The sequence below is a fragment of the Stegodyphus dumicola genome, chromosome X2 (assembly GCF_044657685.1).
Source record: "Stegodyphus dumicola isolate Sdum_Otavi_A_Nest chromosome X2, ASM4465768v1".
Lineage (NCBI taxonomy): Eukaryota > Metazoa > Arthropoda > Arachnida > Araneae > Eresidae > Stegodyphus > Stegodyphus dumicola.
In genome coordinates, this window is record NC_140781.1 from 101,635,492 (window position 1) to 101,660,199 (window position 24,708).

The 24,708-nt window shown below is 33.0% G+C and overlaps 1 protein-coding gene across 3 annotated transcripts in view; it reads right to left on the minus strand.

The window, feature by feature from the left end:
• LOC118182495 (oxidative stress-induced growth inhibitor 1-like) overlaps positions 1-24,708 on the minus strand; it is a 71,443-nt gene that overhangs the window by 4,433 nt on the left and 42,302 nt on the right. For all 3 annotated transcript variants that reach the window (XM_085809941.1, XM_035351845.2, XM_035351846.2), the window contains exons 3-5: positions 16,410-16,543; positions 6,372-6,563; positions 3,678-3,769 (exon numbers count right to left, since the gene is read on the minus strand). In XM_085809941.1, coding sequence (XP_085666067.1) covers positions 3,678-3,769; positions 6,372-6,563; positions 16,410-16,543 — 418 coding nt within the window. The remainder of the gene's footprint in view (positions 1-3,677; positions 3,770-6,371; positions 6,564-16,409; positions 16,544-24,708) is intronic.

Below are 24,708 nucleotides of genomic sequence, written 5' to 3' on the forward strand. Positions count from 1 at the left end.
TCTGTTGATGGCATCAATTAACCAATAAGAAACTCATGAACAACTATGGAAATAAAGAGAAATGCCCAACAAAACATTCTTAATTGATGTTTGTTAAAGCAAGGCAGTATAGATAGAGATTCCAGAGATGAGCTAAGCTAAAAATTTTAGTTTTGCATTTTTAAGGAGAGTGTAACAAACGATATCTGACTGAATTACACATGATAGATTTTAGATAAACTGCTAGAAAGATTATCAGCATAAGATTGTAGCAAATGAGTTCACAGTCAAAGAATACTTGTACAAAAAGAGTTCACTTGTGCAACGAAAACAGTTTTCAGAAAGTAAATCAGCTACCAGAAAGTGCAGCAGTGGTTCACCACACCATACAACTTTCTATGAATATTATTAAACACTGTAATGAGAAAAACATACACAACTGCTGCCAAAATAAAACAGTCCAGCATGGAAATCCCAATATCACACTAGATCAAATGAAGGAATGTCAGCAGGTTGACTCATGCACTTACAAATTCACATAGAGTTAAAACTGAAAACAATCTGTTAAAAGATGCTGTCATGAACAGCGGAACTAACAGGCAACAGATTGACATTCTGCTCATGCCTGAAAGCAGATCTTGCTTATTATCTGAATAAAGACATGACTATGAAACTCATAGAGGTTACTTAGCCAAAATAACTTAAGTTACATCATAAAGATTTTGAAATAATGGTGTGGGTTTGGAAAATGCTAATAGATATGGAGCTACTAGTCCCAAAAAGAAGAACCATGACTGCTTGGTATATTTAGTAGATTATAGAACCTCATGCAAAGAATTTTTATTTTGCAATCAGAAATTAACTCATGTTTTTATAGATCATACTAGTTAGCATTCATATTGTGTTGATAAACTGCCACAAAGTGAAAGAATAAATTCAGTAGAGAGGCTTGCACACTCATCTAGCATAAATCTCATTTAATGTGCACATGATGGTCTTGTGAAGTGAAAAGCAGAAATCCAAACCTAACAAGGACCAGAAAGGAACCTGGTTATAGCCCTGAAACATAGAAAAACCTTCCATAAGATCTGGAGAATGTTCTGAAAAGCATGTGCTGCCAATGCCAGTCATATATTGCAGTATACCTGCTGTAGTGTCATTTATATACCGTAATTTCGCGCGTATAGTCCGCGGACTATCTGTGTTTAAAATGTGAATTTTTGAAGCTGCGGACTATCCACCAGTGCGGATAATACGCTGGTTGTTCACGGTTAAAATTGTTGAAATTTAAAAAACACGCTGTCGTGAACTGCCGATTATCAAATATAAAAAAAACGTGAGATTCCAAGTATCCTTCGCACTGCTTTAGCACAACTGCCGGGAGGGGGAAAAGTAGTTGATGCGTCAACTCGGTTTTTAGGAGCCATAGTAGCAAGTACCTGGAGTACGAAAAAAAAAGCGTGATTCGTTTACTTATAGCGTGGTTTGGCAACACCGAGTGAGTGGGGTCGAAGGTCACATTTCATTACCACTTATCACGAGGATAGCACGTTGCACAGTATTTTGTTTTCGTATTTTGTCTTTCGTCTTCGCTAACGTTGATGAAACATCGCCGGAGATTTACTGCTGAGAGGTAGTTGAGAAAACTGAAAAAGATGGAAATAGAGAAGCGGGCCGTTATTGGTTTAATCCTAGTATCCGGTGCACACGGGATTTGACTACTTTTGGCGACTTTATGATGAGCAGTAAAAACGGGACATATACGATGAGTAGTTAACGGGTCATTCAAAGAAAATATATAGTTAAACATAGTATATACTATGTATATAGTATATATACTATGCGTGTATAGTATATATATATAGACGTTCTTTGGATCATTTTTGGTGTTGGCGATAATTTTCAAAGTCGCGCCAAGGCTGCACCGTATACTAGGATTTTACTCCGTTATTTTGAAGTGGACAAGAAAGCGGTGAGAAATTTGCGCAAACAAAAGGATGTGTTTAAAAAGCATGGGAATATTGCCGTATTAAAAAAACGTAATTTCGGACGTATAGTCCGCGGACTATCTGACAATTTTTAAATTTTTTTTTATATAAAATCGTGTCTGCGGACTATACGTGCGAAATTACGGTAGATCCCAAATTTTACAAATATATATACTACCTTAAAAGTTTGCCATAGAATTCCATTTCTGCTTTGCTTTTTAATTTCATAATATTTTCAAAACAATCATCTCTTAATCGTCATAAGAATATATGTTTTTAATAAATAAATGTAAAATGTTTCTAATAAATAATAAGTGTCAAAGACATTTCATAGCAAATAACAGCTAAAATTATGAACTCTTTTTTTTTTAAAATAAAGCTTTGGGGACACCATGATCAATTAAAGTTTAACAAATGAGTACTTTAAATCTCATTTATTGAACACGCATTTCTAATACTTATTTTTTAAAAATTAAGTTTACTTCTAAAAGCAATTTGCACTGACAGATACAGGTTGAAGAAAGGTCAGCACCTACGCATCCAAGTAGGCATATTAGGTATCGACAGGCCTCTTAAGCTTCTGTGCTGGATGTAATTCCAAAGAACACCCTAATGTAGTTATCCGAGGGTTTCTCAACTCTCTTCTCCTACCATCAACCTTTCAAGATAACTTCAACTGGGTGTGTTTCTTGAGTAGCCCTTTGCTGCACAGACACTATATGCTAACTAATATTCATGCCTCCCACAGGATTCAAACCTGGGCCCTTCGGTACATAAGTGAGTATCACTGACCATTATCTTATCTAGGCAGCAATGTACATTGACAGTTTTTGCGAAACAAAATTTGAAAATGTTACATGATTTGTTGTAGCAACATGTAAAAAAGTGTGACACAATTAGTTAGATTAATAACAAAACCTTTTGAGAATGACAGCCTATGAAGGAATAAATGCCTTTCTGGAATAATGCACTTATATCACACATCAGAAAATCCTGCAAACCCCCACCACAGCAAGCACATTAAAACTGCTTATGTTTAAAGACTCATAATATGAAGAAAGATTTATTTGCAAAAGTACTAATGGACATTCATACGAATGGTGCCTCCATGTACATTTATTATCACACGTTACACAGAAATTAATTTTTAGAAAACTCATTCAAACAAAAATATTAAAATTAACATTTAATAAATCTAGGACATAAAGCTGAACAATATAAAGATGATAGAAAGATAATTAGTTAAGAAATGTAATAATTAACATTCAAATGCATGTGTTATTTAGCCTATTCATCAACACATAGGGACAGCAATCTTAGTAAATTATCAAAATACTTTATGAATATGAGTGCGGTCAAGCAACATTTTACGTCAGGGAGAAGAATTTAACAATGATATATTACTGGAAATGTTCAATGTAAAGCTGAAAAAGAAAATTTTCCAATAAAGGCTGCTATTTATAATATGATATAAAAGTAGCACCTTCAAGTTAAGAGTTACACATAGCCATTCATAAATGCATATACCGAGTACATAATAAGGTACATAATAAGAGTACATAATAATAATAAAAAATTAAAAGTACATAATAAGGTCTGAAAAACAATTAAATTATGTCTAAAATTAAGTATTTCATGCTGAAAAATTTTATATTTGAACTTCATAATCAATTCTTATAATTTCAAAAGATATGTTAATAATTTCCAAACCTGCTTCTTCTGGCATCCCACTCCCTAATGTTCAAATTTGGAAGCTCCATCCATGATCCAAGACTAATTGTTATGGTTGACCCATCCATTTTCTGCAGAAAATATATCTATTATAGCTATTTATTGCATAATATTTAATATTAATATTAAAAATTATAATAATCATTTATCTCTTAAATTACAGTAATACAAGCACAATGAAAAAAATCAATATGTCATCATAAACAGCTAATTACGTTTTACCATTCTAAATTCAACAGCACAAAATTTCAAAAAGAATGGGAATTCCCATTCAGAAGATTATAATAGAGAATACTACTGGCTACTTTCAGAAGACAGCAGGGACAATTTAAAATAAGTACTTGCAGCATAGGCTGTACAACATATTTTGTGCAGAACAATCCTGCAATATAAATGATTATTTCAAAATGTTCAAATCATTTTTGTGTTTCACAGATACAACAGTATAGAAACCAAATATAAAATATCAATAAGAGTACGAAAGGCACTCATTAAAAGTAATAAATTCATCAATTCTAACTTTACACTATCAGAAATATACATGTGCACTGCACATAATTAGAAAACATCTGAAAATACAGGGTGGGAAACAAAAATGCCATAGAATTCAGTCATCCCATAATTTTTTAAATATTGAAATTATATATTTAGATGTTTCTTACATTGAACACATATTCAGAACTCTTTTATTGGTCGATAATTTGGTACATGTCAGGAAAGTTGGAATCAAACTCTTATTTATTTGCTGCAAAATAGCATTTTGCAAAATGCGATATAATGGCTGGTTTAGTGCTGAACAGAAGGTGAAAGTCGTCATGATTTTTGAAGAAAACAAGTCATGATACAAAGATGTTTCAGTGCATTTCAGTACACGAAGCACTTTTTTGCAAATATAATTTGTTAGCAATTGCAGAATATGGTACAGTATATGGAATTACCATTTACAGAATTTGTTAGTACTTGAAAGATATTGACTCTAGGTTGGAGAAGAATCGACAACATGTATCATGTGTTCCTACACCTGAAAATAACATGTCTCCCTTTACACACTTAGTGGTTCATGCAAGACGGGGGAAGGGGCATATTCAAATAACCAAACCATATTCAGACAATTAACTGTGCATTCATTTTTGTATGATTTTTTATCATACCTTAAAAATATTTTTGATTTTGTCTATGAGATGTTTACTGTGAAGCCCACCAGCGGCCAAGCGGTAAAGTCGCTGAACACTGGTAGTTCGGTCCGAGGTTCGAATCCCGCGAACGGGCTGGCTGCATGGGTGTTTTCGTGGTTTTCCCCATGTGTAACGTGTATACGAGCCAGTTTCCCTTAGAAAGTCCTTCACGAAAGGCATCCCTCCCTTTAGGCAGATAGCCCTCGAGGCTTTGCCATAATCACACACACACACACACAATACTGTGCTAGTAATGTTACATTGGTTTCCTAAGTGGTGGTGAATGTATAATGACCCCCACATAACCAAGATATTAATACATGTGATTTATTTTCATGGGATTTTTTTGACAGACTTTCATTATTTGCAAATCTACTGCCATTCATGGCTCTTACTGTGCAGTTATGCTGTGTGGTTTCAGGAAGATGTGCACTGCAGGTTTTTGACAAATTCAAACGTTTGCTTGCAAAAGGTAATGAAACAAAATGGATACACTGAACACATTCTTTAATACATTCACTTTCTGTCCTGAGACATCCCACCAGTGGCTACCTGGTTAAAGACTACTGAATACAAGTAATTCATTCTCGGTTTACACCCAGCAAAACAGGGTGGATGCATGGTAACATGATTGGTTTTCATGGGTTTTCTTTCCCATGTGTAATATGAACTAAGCCAGCTTCACTTAAAAAGACCCCTATGAAGGGATACCTCCTCTAGATAGTTCTTGTGTGCTTTGGCATATTCAAATAACCAAGCCATATTCAGACAGTTAACTGTGCATTCATTTTTGTATGATTTTTGATCATAAATAAATGTGCAATAAAGAAAACAAAGGATATGAAAAAGACAACCATGAAGGGATACTTCCTCTAGATAGTTCTTGTGTGCTTTGGCATATTCAAATAACCAAACCATATTCAGACAATTAACTGTGCATTCATTTTTGTATGATTTCTTATCATAAATAAATGTGCAATAAAGAAAACAAAAGATATGATATTTTGCGCAGAACCTTGTATACATGCATCAAGAAATCCATTACCAAACATCTTTTTTTTTTTTTTTTTTTTTTTTTAATCCTGTCACAGGCTTGCCTAACAGCCAATATTGGTCAATAATGTGGCCTGACAGCAAGATTGGTCACCGATGATAGACACAATAAGATTGCAGAATAAGTATTAAAACAAATTTATTCATATTATAATGGAATTTTGATTTAGAACTGGTGGAAATAGGTTTCTTGGACACAACAAAAGTTTATTCTAATATTACAAATGCCCTATATTAATGTTTAAAGTATTTTATGAATAATAAAAAAATTCTTAACAGTTTAATAACAAAAAACAAGGAATAATTAAATTAATATATTATTTTTCCTTAAATGTGAAAAATTTCATGTTAAAAAACAACATAAACAGAACACATCTAATATAAAACGAATTTTGAAAGACACCTAGAAAATTTTAATGTAGAAAATTATTTAAAAAATAAGCACCTGCCAGGAACCTCCAGGAACACCTCTTCCCAGAACAACATGATTAACTGCATCCTCAGGCCTTTTGATCCAAGATATAACAGAGGGATTTTCTATTCCAAGGTCAGCTTGTGGATGAACTAATGTATCAAATAAAACAGATACCGGATTCAATGAACGTCCTTCAAGGCCTTCTGAGAGAGAGCATAAGTCCTAATTTAAAGAGGGAAAAAAGAACAAATGTTTAGAGGGGGAACTTGTCAATTTTATACAATTCAGGTTTAAAAAGATTACAATAATTATTAACATATGCACTGCCATCTACGAGAATAGTTGCAGCTGGTATACCATGGTTAATACTTCAAAATGAAACGTGCAAAATTTACAAAGCACATAAAAGAAAATATATACCACAATCATTAATAAATGCATTTATTCTCAAGAGAATTGTTTCCTCTTTTCCTTCTTATGCTGCTCACTGTATTTGGCTCAAATCATTCAACAGAAGTTATTAAACCTCATGCCAATTTAACCAGAGAACACGTTTTCACCCTGTTTTGTGAGTTATCCACAGGCACCAAATTGCCCGCAGATGTTCAACTGCTCAAATTCACTGCATATTTAGTAACTTCTTGCCAAACTAGGCCTATTTAGTTAATAATATTTTTAAGCGATGAAGCTGCAGTTGATAGTTAATTGTAGGGCAAAATGTTATTCATTTCCTTAATTACTATGAAATTTGTCACCATTACCTAAATATAACACACATAAATCTGATAATACTTAAAAATTGGATCATTACTTAAAACTTGCAAGGGAAGAGCTAACAATGTATTTCCTGCAGTTTGGGTTCCCTTCCCCCAGACCATTTGCTTAGCTTTCACCCAGTTTGTTGCTTTGAAAGTAATGAACAAAAACAAAATTTTCAATATTTACTTTCTTAAGGCATTAATTAGATTTTGATTCTGTATACAAATCCAGCATCGCATAAAACCTGCATACATCAAGTTTATGCAAAAATAATCCTGTACCTTTTCTGAAAATTTTATAAAGGTATCTCAATATGAAACATGCAGTTTAATTAGCGGATCTATAACTTAAGACTGATTTCCCTTTTAACAAATATTCCTAAATCAAAAGTATACTAAATGAAAACATAATATTGTACATTCAAAAAAGATAATAAATACTATTCTTCCCTAACTTAAGATTATTTTTAAAAATCTTTATTTGTATAGAATATAAGTCTATTCAATATCATAAAACATAAGTATAGAACATATCTACTTAAAATTCAACATTGTTAAAGTAAACACTCATAAATACAGAATATATTCTATTCATTTATGCAATCAACCAAAGAAAATCAATAATTTATTAACACTTCTCATAAACTTTACAATATCTAATATCACTTAACATAGAATATTACTCTATTTATGCATTAGAAGTTCATATGCACTTTTTCACTTCAAAACAATTTTTTTAAGACTTACATCCCTATTCCAGTGCCATAAATGTTCCATCAGGAAATTCCAAAACTTGCAATTATAAATAAATCTTGTTTACTTGACAGATTTTTCCATGAACACCAGTACGGTTCTGAAGTAAATCATAAGTCACAGACTAGATTACAATCAATACTTCTGACACAAATATTTATTATTTAGGAAGAAACTTGAACATTTCAGCAACAAATTATATCACTATGAAAATAATCACAGCCTTCGGTTATAGTAAAAGACAGGAAGTTAGCTGCTCAGCAACAAAAGCTCTCACCGCAGTCGTACTTTCAAGACGAATGCTAACTTAAAAGAAAAAATACAAAATCTAAAAATTATAGCTTTTAGATTTCAAAGCTCCAAAAACAAAAGCAGCACATAAATCATGGAGGTAGAATGGCCCACCATTTGACAGCAAGAATGGCTCAGTATGCAATGAGTTCATTTGTAATGATTAAAACCAACTGCAAGAGAGTCTTCCACTGTATTTATTACACAAAAACACAAAAACTTATAAAATCCTCCATAAAGACATCTCTTCCTTTGGACAGAAAAACCTTGTTCCTTCTGTCATAGTTAACTTAAGAGATGAATATTTCCATATTTTTTGGTTAGGTAATTTGAATATGGCAAATCACTTGAGAGCTATCTAAGGGATGTGATGCATTTGTGGAGGTCTTTTTAAAGGAAACTGGCTTGTATTCACATTACCAAGGAGAAAGGCAGCCATGAAGCCAGTCTGTTTGCTTGGATTTTAACTAAGGTTGAACTATCAACATTCAGCGGTCTAAACAACTTGATGACAAGTGGAATACTTTCATGTTATGATTTTCTAAGGGATGCTAGCTTGTATTTATTACATTATTTACAATTGTTTATAGGTCTATTTACAATTGTTTATAGGTCTGCTTTTTTCTTAATTAATGGCTTTGGAAAGAACCCTTGTATTTTTTACTGATGACTTTGGAAATATGATATATTTACTGATTAAATATATTTACTGATGACCTTTTTTATAAATTGACATATTTAATCTCACTAAGATTATCATCTGAAGAATCTGAACTATCCACCTCATCAATGTTAAATTTCATGCACTCAGCTGTGTTCTCTAACAGACAGTCTAATTTCTACATTTTCTCTTGTTCTATTATGTGTATCATGCATTTAGTCCATTGCACAGGAACTACTAAAAAAATCCTTTTCTCAATCAATTTAATGGACTTCATCCTTTTTTAAAAGTTCTGTTTTTGGATGCTACATATCCATCCTTTCATACTACTCCATATGAGTTCAGTTGGATTCAGTTCGCAATGATATGATGGAAAATGCAGCACAATATATCTGTCTTCTGCAGCTACAGCATAGATAAGATACAATTCAAATTGCTTTTGTATCTCAGAAATGAGGACTAAAAGTTCTGCTTTCAACATATGAGTTTCTCAAAGCATAATTATTCCTGCAAACTAAGGCTGAATGTCTGCCTTCATTATACAGTCAAAAGTCATTAATCCGGACTCGTCGGGACTTCGGCGATTTCGGATTATCGATTTTTCCAGATTATAGATCATCAGTTTAAATCTGGTAAGATGGCATGCAGAAATTATAAAATTAAAAATATGAAACTGTAATTTATGAAATAAAGAACAATTATGATATAAAGAGTATCAAAATTTACCAAAAAAAAGCTTAATATTTGTTTACTTTATTAAACATTTCTTTCAATGTAAGTTGTTTAAGTTGCTTCGTTTTTTATGCGATAATACATTCTCTTTAGTTCTATAAACAAACATAATTTCTTGTTCACTTACAAAGTTCCGCTGTTCAAGTCCTATAATTGCTGTGTCGAGAATACCAACTAATTTGTAAATCGAATTTTTTTCGTTTTCAATAACCTCTGTTACTTTCTTCGCTATCGGAAGAGAATTATAATGATGAGGAATTTTATTTAAATCATATCAAAGACAGAGTACATCGAGATGAAATACTACATTTAGTAAGGAATTATAAGCCAAATAAAATAAAAACATCTGCTCTGAAGATACGGATAGTGCTGACAGATCAACTTCCAATTCATTGCGCGCCGCGGCATTAAAGATAGACAAAGTTTAGATAAACAAACGTTAAAGTTTAGATAAACAAAGGACATGCCTTTATCCATTTTTTGCTGCAATTCCACTTTTTGTTTAATGGACTTTGAAACATACTTTCGCTTTGTAGATCCTTTACATATTAGTAAATGTATATCGGAAATTCTATTTGACATAATCGAAAGTTCAAGCTTACTTTTATAAAATTGCTCTAACAGTCTGCAAAAAATAGTAAGCCGAATTCAGTTCGAAGATTAAGGAACAACGCAATCTGCAACATATTTAATTAGAATTAGATATTAGAAATTAGATAATTTCAGCGTAGCTTATACCGTCCGTTATACATTAAACGCGCGTTCGTAAACGTATTTTGCGTACGCGTATTCGCAGCCGTAAAGGTCGTCATGCGCAGAAAGTTTGTAGCTTTGAGGTCCGGATTACAGATCATTCCGGATTACGGGTGTCCGAATTAACGACTTTTCACTGTATTTGAAGAATGAATGTTTCAGACAAAATGTTGCAGCAAGATGAATAATCCAATACAATTACACTATTCATTTGCAAGTTAGGCATTAATTTTTGGAACCAATTTTCATAGCATTCTGCATTCATTTTCCCATAATCTCCTTACCCTTCTTTAGTTTTGAATAAATATATATCACATTTCAGAATAAATCCGCCCTCATTTCCAACATCAATAATTCTGCACCATAAGCTTTCTTCTGATGCAGCAAATAAACCTGTTGAAAGGCTGCTCAAAAAAGCTTTCTTGGGATATTTTGTAATGGTATCTTGCCAAATTTCGGCTATAGAATGCTGAAAATTTACCTAGGTTTCATTTGTATAGTAAACTGTCCTACCCCGAGCACAATATTTTTTAATATCTCTTAGATATACGGGCATCCAGCACTGAATATCATGATGTTCAATCAAAACTGACTGATGTTTTCATTTCCTATATGCAAACTTTAAATCATTCAGTATTTGTTTGCTGTGCAAATGGATATATCTGACAAATCAGCATCGTTATTTAAAATTTTTGGTACTATGTGCACAGAAGCAATTTCATTCCATAAAAAGATACCTTGAACTTTTCTTCATATTGTTGTTAAAGTTCATGATGTCATTTGAGTCGGACTTGCGTACCAAATTTTCAGAGGTCATTTTTTCCCCACAATCAAAAATCCATTATTTTCTTTCAGTTCAGATTTCATGCAGTTTATGCTTACTGCAAAAACATCAACTAAATCAGCAGCAAAAATAATTTTATTACTGGGTTTATCAAGATGCTCCAGTAGTTTGATAAAAACATTCATACTGATAAATCTTAGTAAACTGCATAATGATTTTCCAACCTTATGAAGTTGGGAATTATACACATATGTCAAAGACAAGAAGATGCCATAACAATTGCTTTCTGCTCCTCCCAATTAGTGAATAAATGCTTTAATTGCTTTTCTCAGCGAGAGTAGGGTGAGGTCAGGATTGCTGGAATTTGCACTTTCGCCACTAATGCCAAAATAAGGAGATGTCATATTGATCATCAAATGACTGATATGATATTAGTAAAATTTAATTGAAAAGCTGGATGTTTCTATTGTTTTACATATTTTTTCATTTTGTTCTCTTTGCTTACCAATATTCACACAGGGTGATTTAAAACAAATATAGCAATAACAAACAGCTGTAACTATTTAATTGAAAAGAATTTATCAATAAGAATTACATAGAATTTAGAAGGCAGTCCAAAATTTTGTTTACATACTTTATAAATGTTGTATGTGACTCCTTTGGGTAACATGGAGAACATCTAAGTGGTAGTCCATTTCACACCATACATTCTGAAGCATGCATTTTGAGTTCTGGAATGGTTTTCAGCAGAGCAAGCACATACACTCTGCTATTCCTTCTTTGGGGTTTTGTGAAAGACTGTGTGTGTGTGCTTCTTTTGCCAAAAACAATTCCAGAACTTGAAATGTGCATTTCTAATGCACTCGCATTGGTGACTTAAGATATGCATGCATTTTGAGTTCTGGAATGGTTTTCAGCAGAGGAAATACATATACTCTGCTATTCCTTCTTTAGGGTTATGTGAAAGACTGCGTGTATGTGCTTCTTTTGCCGAAAACAATTCCAGAACTTGAAATGTGCATTTCTAATGCACTTGCATTGGTGACTCAAGATGTGCTTTAGAATGTATGGCATGAAATGGACTACTGCTTTGTTGTTGTCCAAACCAATACCAAGGGCAGTCACATGAAACATTTATAAAAGAATGCAAACAAAATTTTGAACTTTTTTTTATATTCTGTGCAATTCTTAGAGCTAAATTCTTTGCAATTACATAGTTATAGTCATTTCTAATTGCTGTATTTGTTCTGAATTGCCCTGTATTCTGTACAGTAATTTTTACAATATGATTTCTTGAAATGGTAGAACTGTATTTTATAGTGGACGCATACACTTTCTACTTCATCCAGTATTCTCAATTTAGGTTGACCTCAAATAGAAATCTGAGTTTTATCCCATCTATTACACAGATGAGATCTTACGCCAACAAACTGACATCTTTTCCAGTTGCTGTAAGGTCTTAACTGTCTTAACTTAAAGGTCAAGTGTTAGGGGATGATTTCAAAGCCTTAGGGGTTCATCAGTGAAGTTGAACAGACTGAATGCAATCATATTTCTTTGTTTAAAACTGGCTCATTTGTGCAGGGAGAGGATTTGAAGCTCACCTGAGCATTGGCAGAAAATCACGGATGTAAATATTACTTTTCTCAGTTACCAGATTTTGTTTTTATGCAAAATAAACCTTCCCAGAATGCAACGAAAATGATCAGAAATGTTCCACCAACACAGCGCATAAAACTTTGGTCATCATACATTTTAAAAATGAGCATTTTTGTGGTTTAACATACTGTTTTATCATATAGTTTCATATATTTTGTGATTTAATATATGTTTGGATATCATTTGAAACATGAATAAAAAATTTGAGTTTTATCCTATCCAAGGCCAAAGAACTCACCTGGGTCACACTGATCACGATCAAATATCCTACACTACACATAATCAATAGTTTCATTTTACACCTTGAAAAAGGATTGCTGTTTTCAGTTAGCATGTAAAATTGTGTTTGACAAAATAAAATCTACAGGCATATCATGCTTTGAAAACTGACATATGAAGGATGGAAAAAATCTACAGTCAGCTTTTATCATCTATATGCTTTGGCAAGAGATGCCATAGTATGAAATGGGAGACCTTATTTTATCTTACATGCCTTAAATGCATACATAGATGGTTTTTAAAGAGCTGACATTCAGGCATAATTTAGCTTTCATATTTAATTAACCTTTCACTGATTTTAAAAAACTAAGCAATTTATAAGAAATAAAAACACTTTTCAATAGTTAAACTACCCAGAACTTCCAACCTGGTGATATCTATTAAACTTTCAATGCTGGGTTTCACACTTATTTTAATAATGTCAATATATCTCAAAGCTATAATTTAATGATTTTTTCTGATTTTCCAATTAACTACAAAGAAAACATTAGAAAATGCTGGGTGAGGATATATTGGGTGCTCCAAGCTACATGCCCTAATAACTGATTTGCTTCTATTTTAATTTTATATTTTGATCAATGGAAGAATGTTGCACCCAAATGTATTGAGCTCCACAATGACCATCCATATAGTGCATGACTTAATCGGCAATGCCATTAGAAATATCAGCAGATTTTGGGGCAATGCTGGTTAATTTGTTATCGAGATATCTGTGTGCCCTGATACATATCAATAAATAACATTAGTAGTCTCAATCTCTAATATGCGATACAGTTTCAGAATTTCAGTAAAAAAGGATTGCTATTACTCTCAATTCCCAGTATTATTAGAATGCTGAATAAATCTGAACTGATAAACTTGTTAAATTATTTTGAAACAAACAGTGCATGCTGAATAACAAAACTTCGGCAATAAAAAATTAAACATGCTTCATCTAATCTAAAGCTTATTCTATTTACATACATAAACACACAGCTGACATGATCCTTGATTATTTGATCCATTGTACACACGAATATAAATTTCCTTATTTGAATTTATAACCATCAAAAGGTGTAGCTCAATTTCAATCAAAATGTTCTTTATTTTTATTACTACTCATATTAGTTCATCTTAAATAAAATTTAAAACACATTTTCCATTAGAATGAAACAATACATGTAAAACAACAGAAGACATTTTTTATTAAATTCATATATATATAAACAGTATGCTAATATTCCTTGGTAAATAGCCTTCAGAGCTTAAGGATGCTGATGAAATTTTATCCAAGACCAAGTTGATAAAATAACTAATTTTATACAACATTAGACTCAGAGAAAAAATTAAATTTTCCTATAACAGAATGTTAATGACAGTATGAACAAATCTAGCCACAAGACATTCTCCATGAAAATCACTCCTATTAAGGCAGCCCAAGTGAGCTTTGCCATACGGTATAATCTCACCAATTATTAATTACAGCAGATGTGCAAAGATATGATCAAAACCCTCATGATAATGAAGATACTTAAAAATAAACTATTAATAAAAAAAAAGAAAATTGGGTATTCTTTTTCAGCTATTCAGTACTAAATAAAAGTACTAAATATCTGCCAGTTCAAGTATTTTGTTATTAAAAAAACATGTCAACTGCATTATGAAAAAAAGTAAATGCAAAATTAATTTTAATTTTTAGTTTTTTGTCAGTAGTCACTAGTTGATCAAAACTGATAAAAACAACCTTAATCATGGATCCACATATTTTTGTTAATTTATATCATTTTGTGGAATGCAGCATTTAAGACAGGCAATAATTTTGGTACTTGCATATCCCATCGACCATGAAAGTTGATTAAAATCGAAACATAAAAGTTTACGGAGATCTCACCAAAGCTGTGCCAATCATTCGAAAAAAATTCTGAAGGCACTGAAACTGCTTTCTTTAATAAACAATCCTTACTCAACATGCTCCATTTCTTTTATTTGTAAAAAGGCTTTTGTCAATTTCTACTATTTTGTTACGTCATCCAATTTTATTGGAAGCTCTGTTTAAAGCACTATGAGTACAAACTTTTCACAGGTAATTGTACCAATCTATTACTGTCAGCCATATTCACCTGACCATATAATGTCCATTTATATATACTTTTTTTATGTTAGGATCTCATAAATTTGGAAATAATTTATTTCTTGCTGTTCTGTAGAAGGCAGGTCCCAAATTTTAATCATTTTTCTTTTCAAAATGCAAGAAGAAAATAAAGCAATAACAGTTAATTTATATCATTGTTCATAAAAGTGAAAGATGGTTTATCAAGAATCAATTCAGGTTGCATCAAACGAAAGCAAAGATGTTAAGAGTGTGCTATTATGTCACATTTATCTGTAATTGATGATACATCATGATACAAGGCAATAGTTTCATGGTCGGTGGGATAATACGCAAGTACCATAATTTTATATAAAAGAAGAAAAATATTTTATTTTCTTCAATAACTTCAGTTATTTTGAATATTTTTGTTTATCTATTGAAATTATAGTTTATTGGCCATAAAATGAAAGCCATATACAGAAAAAGGCACACTACATTTTAGAGGTACAAAAACTTGACCACATATATATTTCTAGAAAGCTATCATATATAAAAATGCTATCAACATTAACAAACATATTTTCAATTATGAATAATTTCAATGGAAATTAGTTTTACACAATGAATTAAAAATCATGAAGCACTAACACTCTAAAATAGTAGCCCAAGATTTAAGGATTATGAAATGCCTGTAAAATTGACTACCTTGGATTACTGGTTCTGGGATGCGAAACATTATTTAGGAAAGCTTCAACCTCAGAATTTGCAAATTCATGTGGAAACAGGGAGATTATATCATCATATTAAACTGCTGGCAAATTTATCATATTAATTAATCTGATAAAATTAGCTCAAGGGATGTTAGTTATAATAATTTGGGAAGCAAAATTTCATGCGACTTGTTTTATCAATAATTACTCAAGCATTCAATATTTAATAACATACACTCCTTTAAACTCATATTAAGAAGAGCATACAGTCCTTTAAAATTTGCTTTTAGTAAGAAAGGCTGCAATGAATAAGTACTAAATATATAATGACCTTAAAAAAAAGTATAATAAATCAATTATAAATATCAAAATCTTGAATAACAATAAACAAGTAGAACATTTAAAAAAAAACATTTATTGATATAAAAAATTCAGCCATTAATAGTATTAACAATAGTTTTGCTATTTCGTATAGTTATTAGTCAGTATGATGATGTGTATGTAACAAACACATAAAAACAAGATGAACAGCATTACATAAAAAAAATAAAAATGGTACTGCTTTTAAATATGATTAACATATTCTATTACCATGCTATTATAGATATAATAAATACCTGCTCAAGTAATGATTTGCCTTTATTTTCTTCGAGCCTGTACTGCAAATAATCAATAGGATGAGGTAAGCCATTATAGTATGGCCAATTGCCAGCAAGCATATATGATAAAGTTATTGCAGATGGTCCATTACCTAGAATAAAAACAAAGAAATACTGCTAAAAAGATGTGGAGACAATGCAAGAAAGAACAGAAATCATTTCTCTCTCACTGAATCAATATATTCTACAGGGAAGCATCTGTACAGCTCAAGGAAAATCAAATGACTAAAATCACAGGATAAATCAGTCCATACAAAATCCAATTCCTGAATAGCTGAATGGGATGATAAATGTGTTTCCCTATTTTTTTTTTTTTTACCTCACAGGATTTGAATTCATTATATTATAATAAAGCACATTATTTGCTCTTCAGCAGATAACAGGGATGTGGAGGATTTTCTAAGTAAGAAACTGGCTCATGTCCTCATTACACATAAGGAAAACGACAAAAATATCTATGCAGCCTTGGCTGCTCAATAGGATTTTTGACCCCAAGTTACCAATGTTTAGAAATCTTATACACTCGACTGCTAGTGAGACTAGGTTTTCCCACACATCAATACAGTTACTAGCCAGTTTTCATTACACAGTTGTTTGCGAAAGCATCCTTCCTCCTTGCCAAAATCCTTGAAGCACTTTATTATAAAACCATAAACCATCTCAAAAAATTTTCTTTGTGCTTTTATTGAAAATTTGATATTTATAAAAGAATGGTTTAAGCAATAGTTTAAGAAAGATCTAAAATTCAGAATTAATAATTCTTATAGAAAATTAGACTGATACATTCAAGCTTGTTCAGATAGGTGTCGGCACATCTTGAAGCTGCAACATCCAAGTGATTTTACACCACAAAAAAATTGGGAAAAGCCTTACTTTAGAAGGAAAATTTAGAACAGATTTTTAACTTTCTTTCCATCAATAACACTAAAACTGAAAAACTGACATGTATCTAATTATAGTGCTCTCCCCATTTCATTTATAGCCTAATGTAGGGACATGAAAATTTTGTGGATATGTTAATCACAATAGAAAAATAATGGGTTAATGGAAGCTCTGTATTTATGGCCTACTACTCCCAATTAAAAGGGCCTTGTATAAAAAAAAGAAAGCTGAGTTTGTTTACTACAGAAGGATGAAAACATTACTGTCACAAACAAAATTTATGAGGGGGGATACAAAAAAAATTGAAAATGAGTGGGATAACAGCAGTGATAGTAGATGTCACAGTATTTCAGAATTCACAACAGTACATAATTTAATTGCACATAATCTGGAATGCATAAATATTGTTAAATCCCTTGCTAAAAATGAATTGCCAAATCATAAAAATAAAACTAAATGTAAATAAATGAAGTAAGCCATTTAACTGTTTCCCATGGACTTCCATTAAAATAACAAGAGAAACAAAAACATTACTCATTTTGTTTTGAATGCTGATATAATTTATGTAACCAAATGAACTAAACTATGTAAAAATACAGTAAACCGTTAGTAGCGTAAGTGTGAAGGATGATTCATGTTGGTTCACACGACTCCACATCCTTAACAATCACTTTATTTACATGAACATTAATTAAATTGATAAAACTTCTACACCATACTCAAAACTTTCAGTACTCGAAGGTAAAGGCAACATGTATCGTCAGCTAGTCACACCAGCAACTATTACGAACAGCATGACATCAGCTGGAGGCAAATGAATCAAAAAACTGGATGAAATGAATCAATGAAAAAATTAACGGCCTATCAAGCAAACAGGAAGTGAATAAACTAAAGCAATTATCTACACCCAAACTTTACTTTGGTAACTTAACCTTTGTAATTTGTAAGAATAAAATAAATTTGTAAGTAGGACGCAATATCATTAAACATAATCTAATATTTAACTTAACTATAAAACTAACTTCATAATTTTTTTTCCTCAAGTAAACAGAATTAAATTATAAAATTTCTCGGAACATTTATATTTTACACTTGTAACAGTCCCACATATTTTAAAGAAAATTAGTGGCTTTTCATTTAAATTTTACTAACAGTTAGCTTTGTACTGGTTCTTTCTTCTATGCATTTTGTCCATTAGTCGCAATCATTTTGTCCTATAGTCGCTCAGCCCAAAGGTATACACAAATTTCATATCAAGTGGCATAAGTTAAATTGTGAAATAAAATAATAAAAAAATCAGCATGACTCATAACAGGAGCTTGGCTGTTGCCACTGCAGCTGCTTGCTTAGAGATAGAGGTCAAAACAGATGTAAACATCTTATAAGCATTATATCATTTTTACTAATAATTATTTTAATTTGTTAGCCTTTCTTATCACCCTTGTTTCCCTTGTGTTTCCTCGCCAGGATGTAAATGAGTTAGTGTGAATGAAAGTATATTTAAACTAAATTAGCAAAAGGTTAGCCAGAGTGCATTTTTGCTAATGAGTGCACATGTTGTTTGAATTTTGAATTTTGGCTTCACAATCTCACCACCAAAGTTTGTATCATGCCAATGTAGGTTTCTGAGTCAACCTGCAAGTTAAATTAATTCATACAGTCTTGAACTACTAGTTTATCTCTTAAATTTAGTTTGTTACCATTATCATTAAATTCCTCACTACAATTTGTTGTTGTCTTGCCGCCCATGTAATTCATGAAAGAATGGCTGCCAGAGCCTCCAGGAGGTTGGACTTCTACATCCTCCCCAATTTTCAGACAGAGTACCACAGGGGATGGTCCAGAGATCTCCCAACCCTCTCCCCTTCCACCAAACCACATGAGAGGATTTTCAGCTTGCCATATATTTAGAGTGCCCCCATACCACAAAGACACTGTTCATTTGCAAACATCCATGCCGGGATTTGAACCCAAGCCCTTCAGTACCATAGTAGGCTCCCATAACCACTATATCGTCTGGGTGGCCAAAGTGGATTGTGAAATTATAAGCATGTAAATACATCATTTTAGAAGTCAAACAACAATCATATTTTAACCTAAAAAATGTAAATACACATCATCTGTAAATAATTGATTTCAATAAAAGGTTCTTCTACACTTTACCTCTGTTGTATTCATCTTCTAGTCTTAGAAATAAGTCGATACACAGATTTTCAACTAGGTCTAGCAGCAGCTTATGAAGTAAGTAGTTTAAGATTTTCAAATAGATCTAGTAGCAGTATAGCCAAGGAGCCTAGATCTTACAATCTGATGTTCATAGGGTTGCAAGTGTTGAAAGTTAGCTACACTTTGCCTAACCAAGTTAGTATTGTAGCTTCGTGTAAATCTGCTGGAATTATAACCCAGTTAATATACAATAATTAATTTAAAGTTCCAATAAGCTGTTGAAGCACCAGAGTTGATAGGTTGTTTTGCATTATTTTAAGTCTTATTAGCTGTAAGGAATAAAGTTTTATGTTATTTTTTACATTTTGTGTCATAACTTGCATTCACAATCTCTACATATAATAAAAGCAAAAGTCTGTCTGTCTGTGTGTCTTTCATTCATGCTGCACGTAAGATAATAGACCTAGGGCTACAAAATTTGATACATAGGTGAATCTAGACAAGAGCCAGTGCACCACGAAGGAAATTTTTTTTTCAAAATTCGAATGAGCTTTTTTTATTTTATGTTTCTTGATGAAATTGCATCAAATCAATAATTCTCTCTCATTACATTAGCACTGTTACCACTCAGAACAATGAGGGCAATAATTCTGAGCAGTTTTTAAATTTAATGTTTCTCTTGAATATTGGGCATTTGTCGAGAGGAAAAGCGATAAAATTGCATCAATTTATATTTGCATTTTCAGAATTTTTTCCTACAAGATTCTTGAGAATTCTTTTTCTAGGATATTCTTGAAAGTATGCCTTAGCTACTAAGAAAAAAGAAATGTTTGCGTGTATGATGAGCAATTGATAGAGCATGTAGAGAATCATTTTGGGTAAATGAAACATCTGAAGAAAGAGAATCGAGACAAGAGAGGGATAGGACTTTTAGAACAGGCTAGGCCCGAAGAAAAAAACATAAGGCAAGAAAATAATAGGAGTGCTAGAGCAGCAGCAAGGACAAGGGAAATGCCTGAAGAAAGAAACATAAGGCAAAAAAATAATAGGAGTGCTACAGCAGCAGCGAGGGCAAGGAAAACACCCGAAAAAAGGAGTACTATAGCAGCAGCAAGGGCAAGAGAAATGCCTGAAGAAAGAGAAACAAGGCAAGAAAATTATAGGAGTACTACAGCAGCAGCGAGGGCAAGGGCTGAAGGAAAAAAAAAAGGCAAGAAAGGGATACAACTTTTAGAGCAGCAGCAAGGGAAATGATGGACGAAAGAGTAACAAGGCAAGAAAGGGATAGGACTTTTAGAGCAGCAGCAAAAGCAAAGGAAACATCTGAAGAAAGAGAAAGAAGACTACAACAGGATCGATTTGCTACAGCTACTGCATGGTTGCAAGTATGAAGAGAAAAAGAAAATGCAGCATTCTCCTATAATCCAGCAGTGGATAATGCTTCTGATCCAGCATGTGATATAGGATCAATGTCAAAAAGATGCCAGGATTGTGCAGCCATGAAGTTGAAAAGTGAAACTCAAGGTATGTGTTGCAATGCTTGAAAAGTTAAACAGCCTTTATTGATGGATCCTCCAGATATATAATGTAGATTGTTGACCGAAGACTCCAGAGAAGCCAAACATTTTCAAGACAACATCTGACATTACAATTCTTGCTTCCAAATGACATCTTTTGGGACTACAAAAGAAATCAGAGAATGTGGTTTCATGCCAACATTTAAGATACACAGACAAGTCTATCATTGTATTGGAAGTGTATATCCTTTACCAAGCGAGCAGCCTAAATTCTTGCAGATTTATTTTATAAACGATGAAGGGAAGCAAGCAGAAGAGCAATGAATACCAGATGAAGAAATGTTCCACAAGCAAGAAGATGGTACTCCAACTACAAGCAATGCTGCATCAGGAAAATACTCATACCACGGATTACGGTGCAGTCTTCAAATTTCAATATAATATTGCGATGCAAAACCCTTTTCCAACAATTTATATGTGATATGTATGCAAAAATTGATTCGGAAAGGTTAAGATACATAGGACTTAATCAAAGAGCACCGAGATTGAACCAGTATGTTCTTAGAGCTGCTGTGATTACTGATGCAAACGCCACTGACATCGGTCAACTTATCACCTTGCCAGCCACCTTCACTGGAAGTCCAAGATATATGCATGAAAGAACTCAAGATGCAGTGACTCTTCTGTGTGTGTTTATGGTTGACGTGATCAATTTATTATCTTCACATGCAATCCAGCTTGCGATGAAATCAAGAATGAAATCCTTCCAGGACAAAAGCCACAAGACCACCATGATTTACTTGCAAGGGTTTTCCACCAAAAGCAAAAGACCATGATGAATCTCATTGTCAAAGCAAAGATTTTTGGCAGCATTCAGTGTCACATGTACACAACTGAATGGCAGAAACGAGGGCTTTCTCATGCCCACATTCTGGTATGGTTCAAGGAAAAATACAGGTTCAGAGAGTTGATGAATTTATTAGTAAGAAATGCCAAATCCAGATGAAGATCTACATTTGTTTAAATGTATAACTATATAGATGGTTCATGGCCCGTGTAGACTCGTCAATCCTTATTCTTCATGCATGATGGATGGACCATGTACTAGAAGATACCCACGTAATTTTCTGAGAGAAACCCAAACAGGACAAGATGGATATCCACTTTATCATCAGAGGCAGCCAGAAGCTGGGGGATTTACAGCAAACATCAATGTTCGAAGGTGTGAAGTGTTCATGGATAATAGACAGATTGTTCCCTATTGCCCTCTTCTATCAAATTTTTCAATGCTCATGTAAACATTGAATATTGTAATTCAATAAAATAAAGTCTGTCTGTAAATATGTAAACAAAGGATCTGACATGGCTGTTTTTGACATAATGACTTCTGGATATGAAATGTATCAAGTTCACCAATATGAAATGGGAAGTTATATCAGTAGCAATGAGGCTATGTGGAGAATTCCGAACTTTCCGATTCACGATTGTTATCCATTTAAGTGTCCATCTTGAAAATGGACAACGAGTATATTTCACTTCTGCTATTGTAATTGAATTGGCCCAGGCTTCTCAAGAAAACACTTTGACCTCTTTCTTTAGCCTTTGCATTGAAGATGAGTTTGCACGTACATTACCGTATCATCAAGTGCCAAAGTACTACATATGGAGCAATACAAACAAGATATGGAACATGCTTAGAATTGGAACCAATGTACCTGATCATCCTGGAACCAAGTGATGCCTCGGTCGAGTGTATACCATACATCCAAACAACTCGGAATGCTTTCACCCGAGATTGTTGTTGTACAAAGTTCAAGGCCCTAAGTCATTTCAAGAATTGCAAACAGTTGAAGGAAGGGTGTGCAAAACTTTCAAAGAAGCTTGCCAAGTTAGAGGACTTTGGGGAAATGATGAATACCGGAATGCAACATTGGAAGAAGCTGCTGTGACTCGCTCCCCACAAATGCTATGAAATCTATTTGCTGTTATGTAACAGACATGTGCCATGTCAAATCCTCAACAATTGTGGTCAAATCATAAGGATAGCCTGTCTGAAGACTTACTGCATCAATCAAGACTTCAGTAAAATAATATGAATCTTGCTTATAATAAAGACATCTCCAACAGAGTTCTTATCATGACCAAGGACAAAATTCGCTTCTTAGGTGGACAAAACTTGCAGTCATTTGGGTTACCTGAACCAACACAAAATGTTGAACCAGTAATGCCTAGTGAAATTTGTCATGAAATGAGTTACAATTTGCAAGAACTTACAAAATACTTAGAACATGAAAAGAAACCGGTTCCAGATCAAAAGGAAGCATTTGAAACAATTATGACTGCAGTTTCGAATCAAGACGGTGGTATTTTTTTATTGATGCACCAGGTGGTATTGGGAAAACATTTCTCATTAATTTTATACTGGCAAAATTATGAGTTAAGAAACACATTGCCTGGCTGTTACATCATCCAGAATTGCAGTTACATTGCTAACGAGAGGAAGAATAGCTCATTCAGAATTTAAATTGCCATTAAATTTGAGAAATATCAAAACACCAACAGGTAATATTTCTAAAATTTTTCCAAAGCAAAAATTCTACAAGAGTGCAAGTTAACTGTGTAGGATGAATGCACAATGTCTCACAAAGCTGCGTTCGAAGCCCTTGATGATACTTTACAAGACCTGGGACATAACAATAGAAGAATGGGAGGCATTACATTGGTACTTGCTGGAGATTTTTTGAGACACTATCCATTGTTCCACGGAGGACACAAGGAATGCATGCTGCTTAAACTCATCATATATCTGAAATGAAATTCTGAGACTTCATCTTAGAACTAATATGAGAGTTCATATTAATGTAGATACTACAGCTCAAGAATTTGCTGACAATTTGCTGAAACTTGGAAATGGATTCTTCACACCAGATAACCAAGATGGATATATATCACTGGAATGTATTGGAAACATTGTGGAAAGCCACCAAGACTTGTTACTTGCAGTATTTCCCAACTTAAGACGACATTTCACCGATCACAGCTGGCTATGTGTAAGAGCCATTCTTGCAACAAAAAAATACAGTGAGAGCCACTAATAAACAACTTTTAGCACAGTTGCCGGTCAGTGTTCAAATTTACAAGTCAGTTGATACTGTGTGTTTTACAGATGAGGCTGTAAATTATCCAAATTAATTTTTGAATTCTTCGGAACTGCCTGGAGTACCTAGCATATTTTGGAGTTGAAAGCTGGTGCACCTATAATGCTGTTGAGAAATTCGGATCCTCTCAACTCTGCAATGGTACAAGATTATCTGTCAAGAAGCTCATGAAAAATGTTATTGAAGCAACTATTATGACTGGTCATGCAAGAGAAAAAGGATGTGTTCATCCCAAGAATTCTTATTATACCATCTGATGTACAATTTCATTTTAAACAGCTTCAATTTCCCATATCTTTAAGTTTTGCAATGAGTATCAACAAGGCACAAGCAGTCTTTAAAGCTTGTTGGGCTCGCCCTATATAGTCCATGTTTTTCACATGACCAGTTACATGTTGGTTGTTCTAGAGTAGAAAAAAAAAGGATAATCTTTACATCTTTGTTCCCAATAGAAAAACAATATTGGGTATCCAGAAGCCCTTCAAGAATAGCTATAAATTAACTCACTGTAACAGTTTATGAAATGCATGCTTA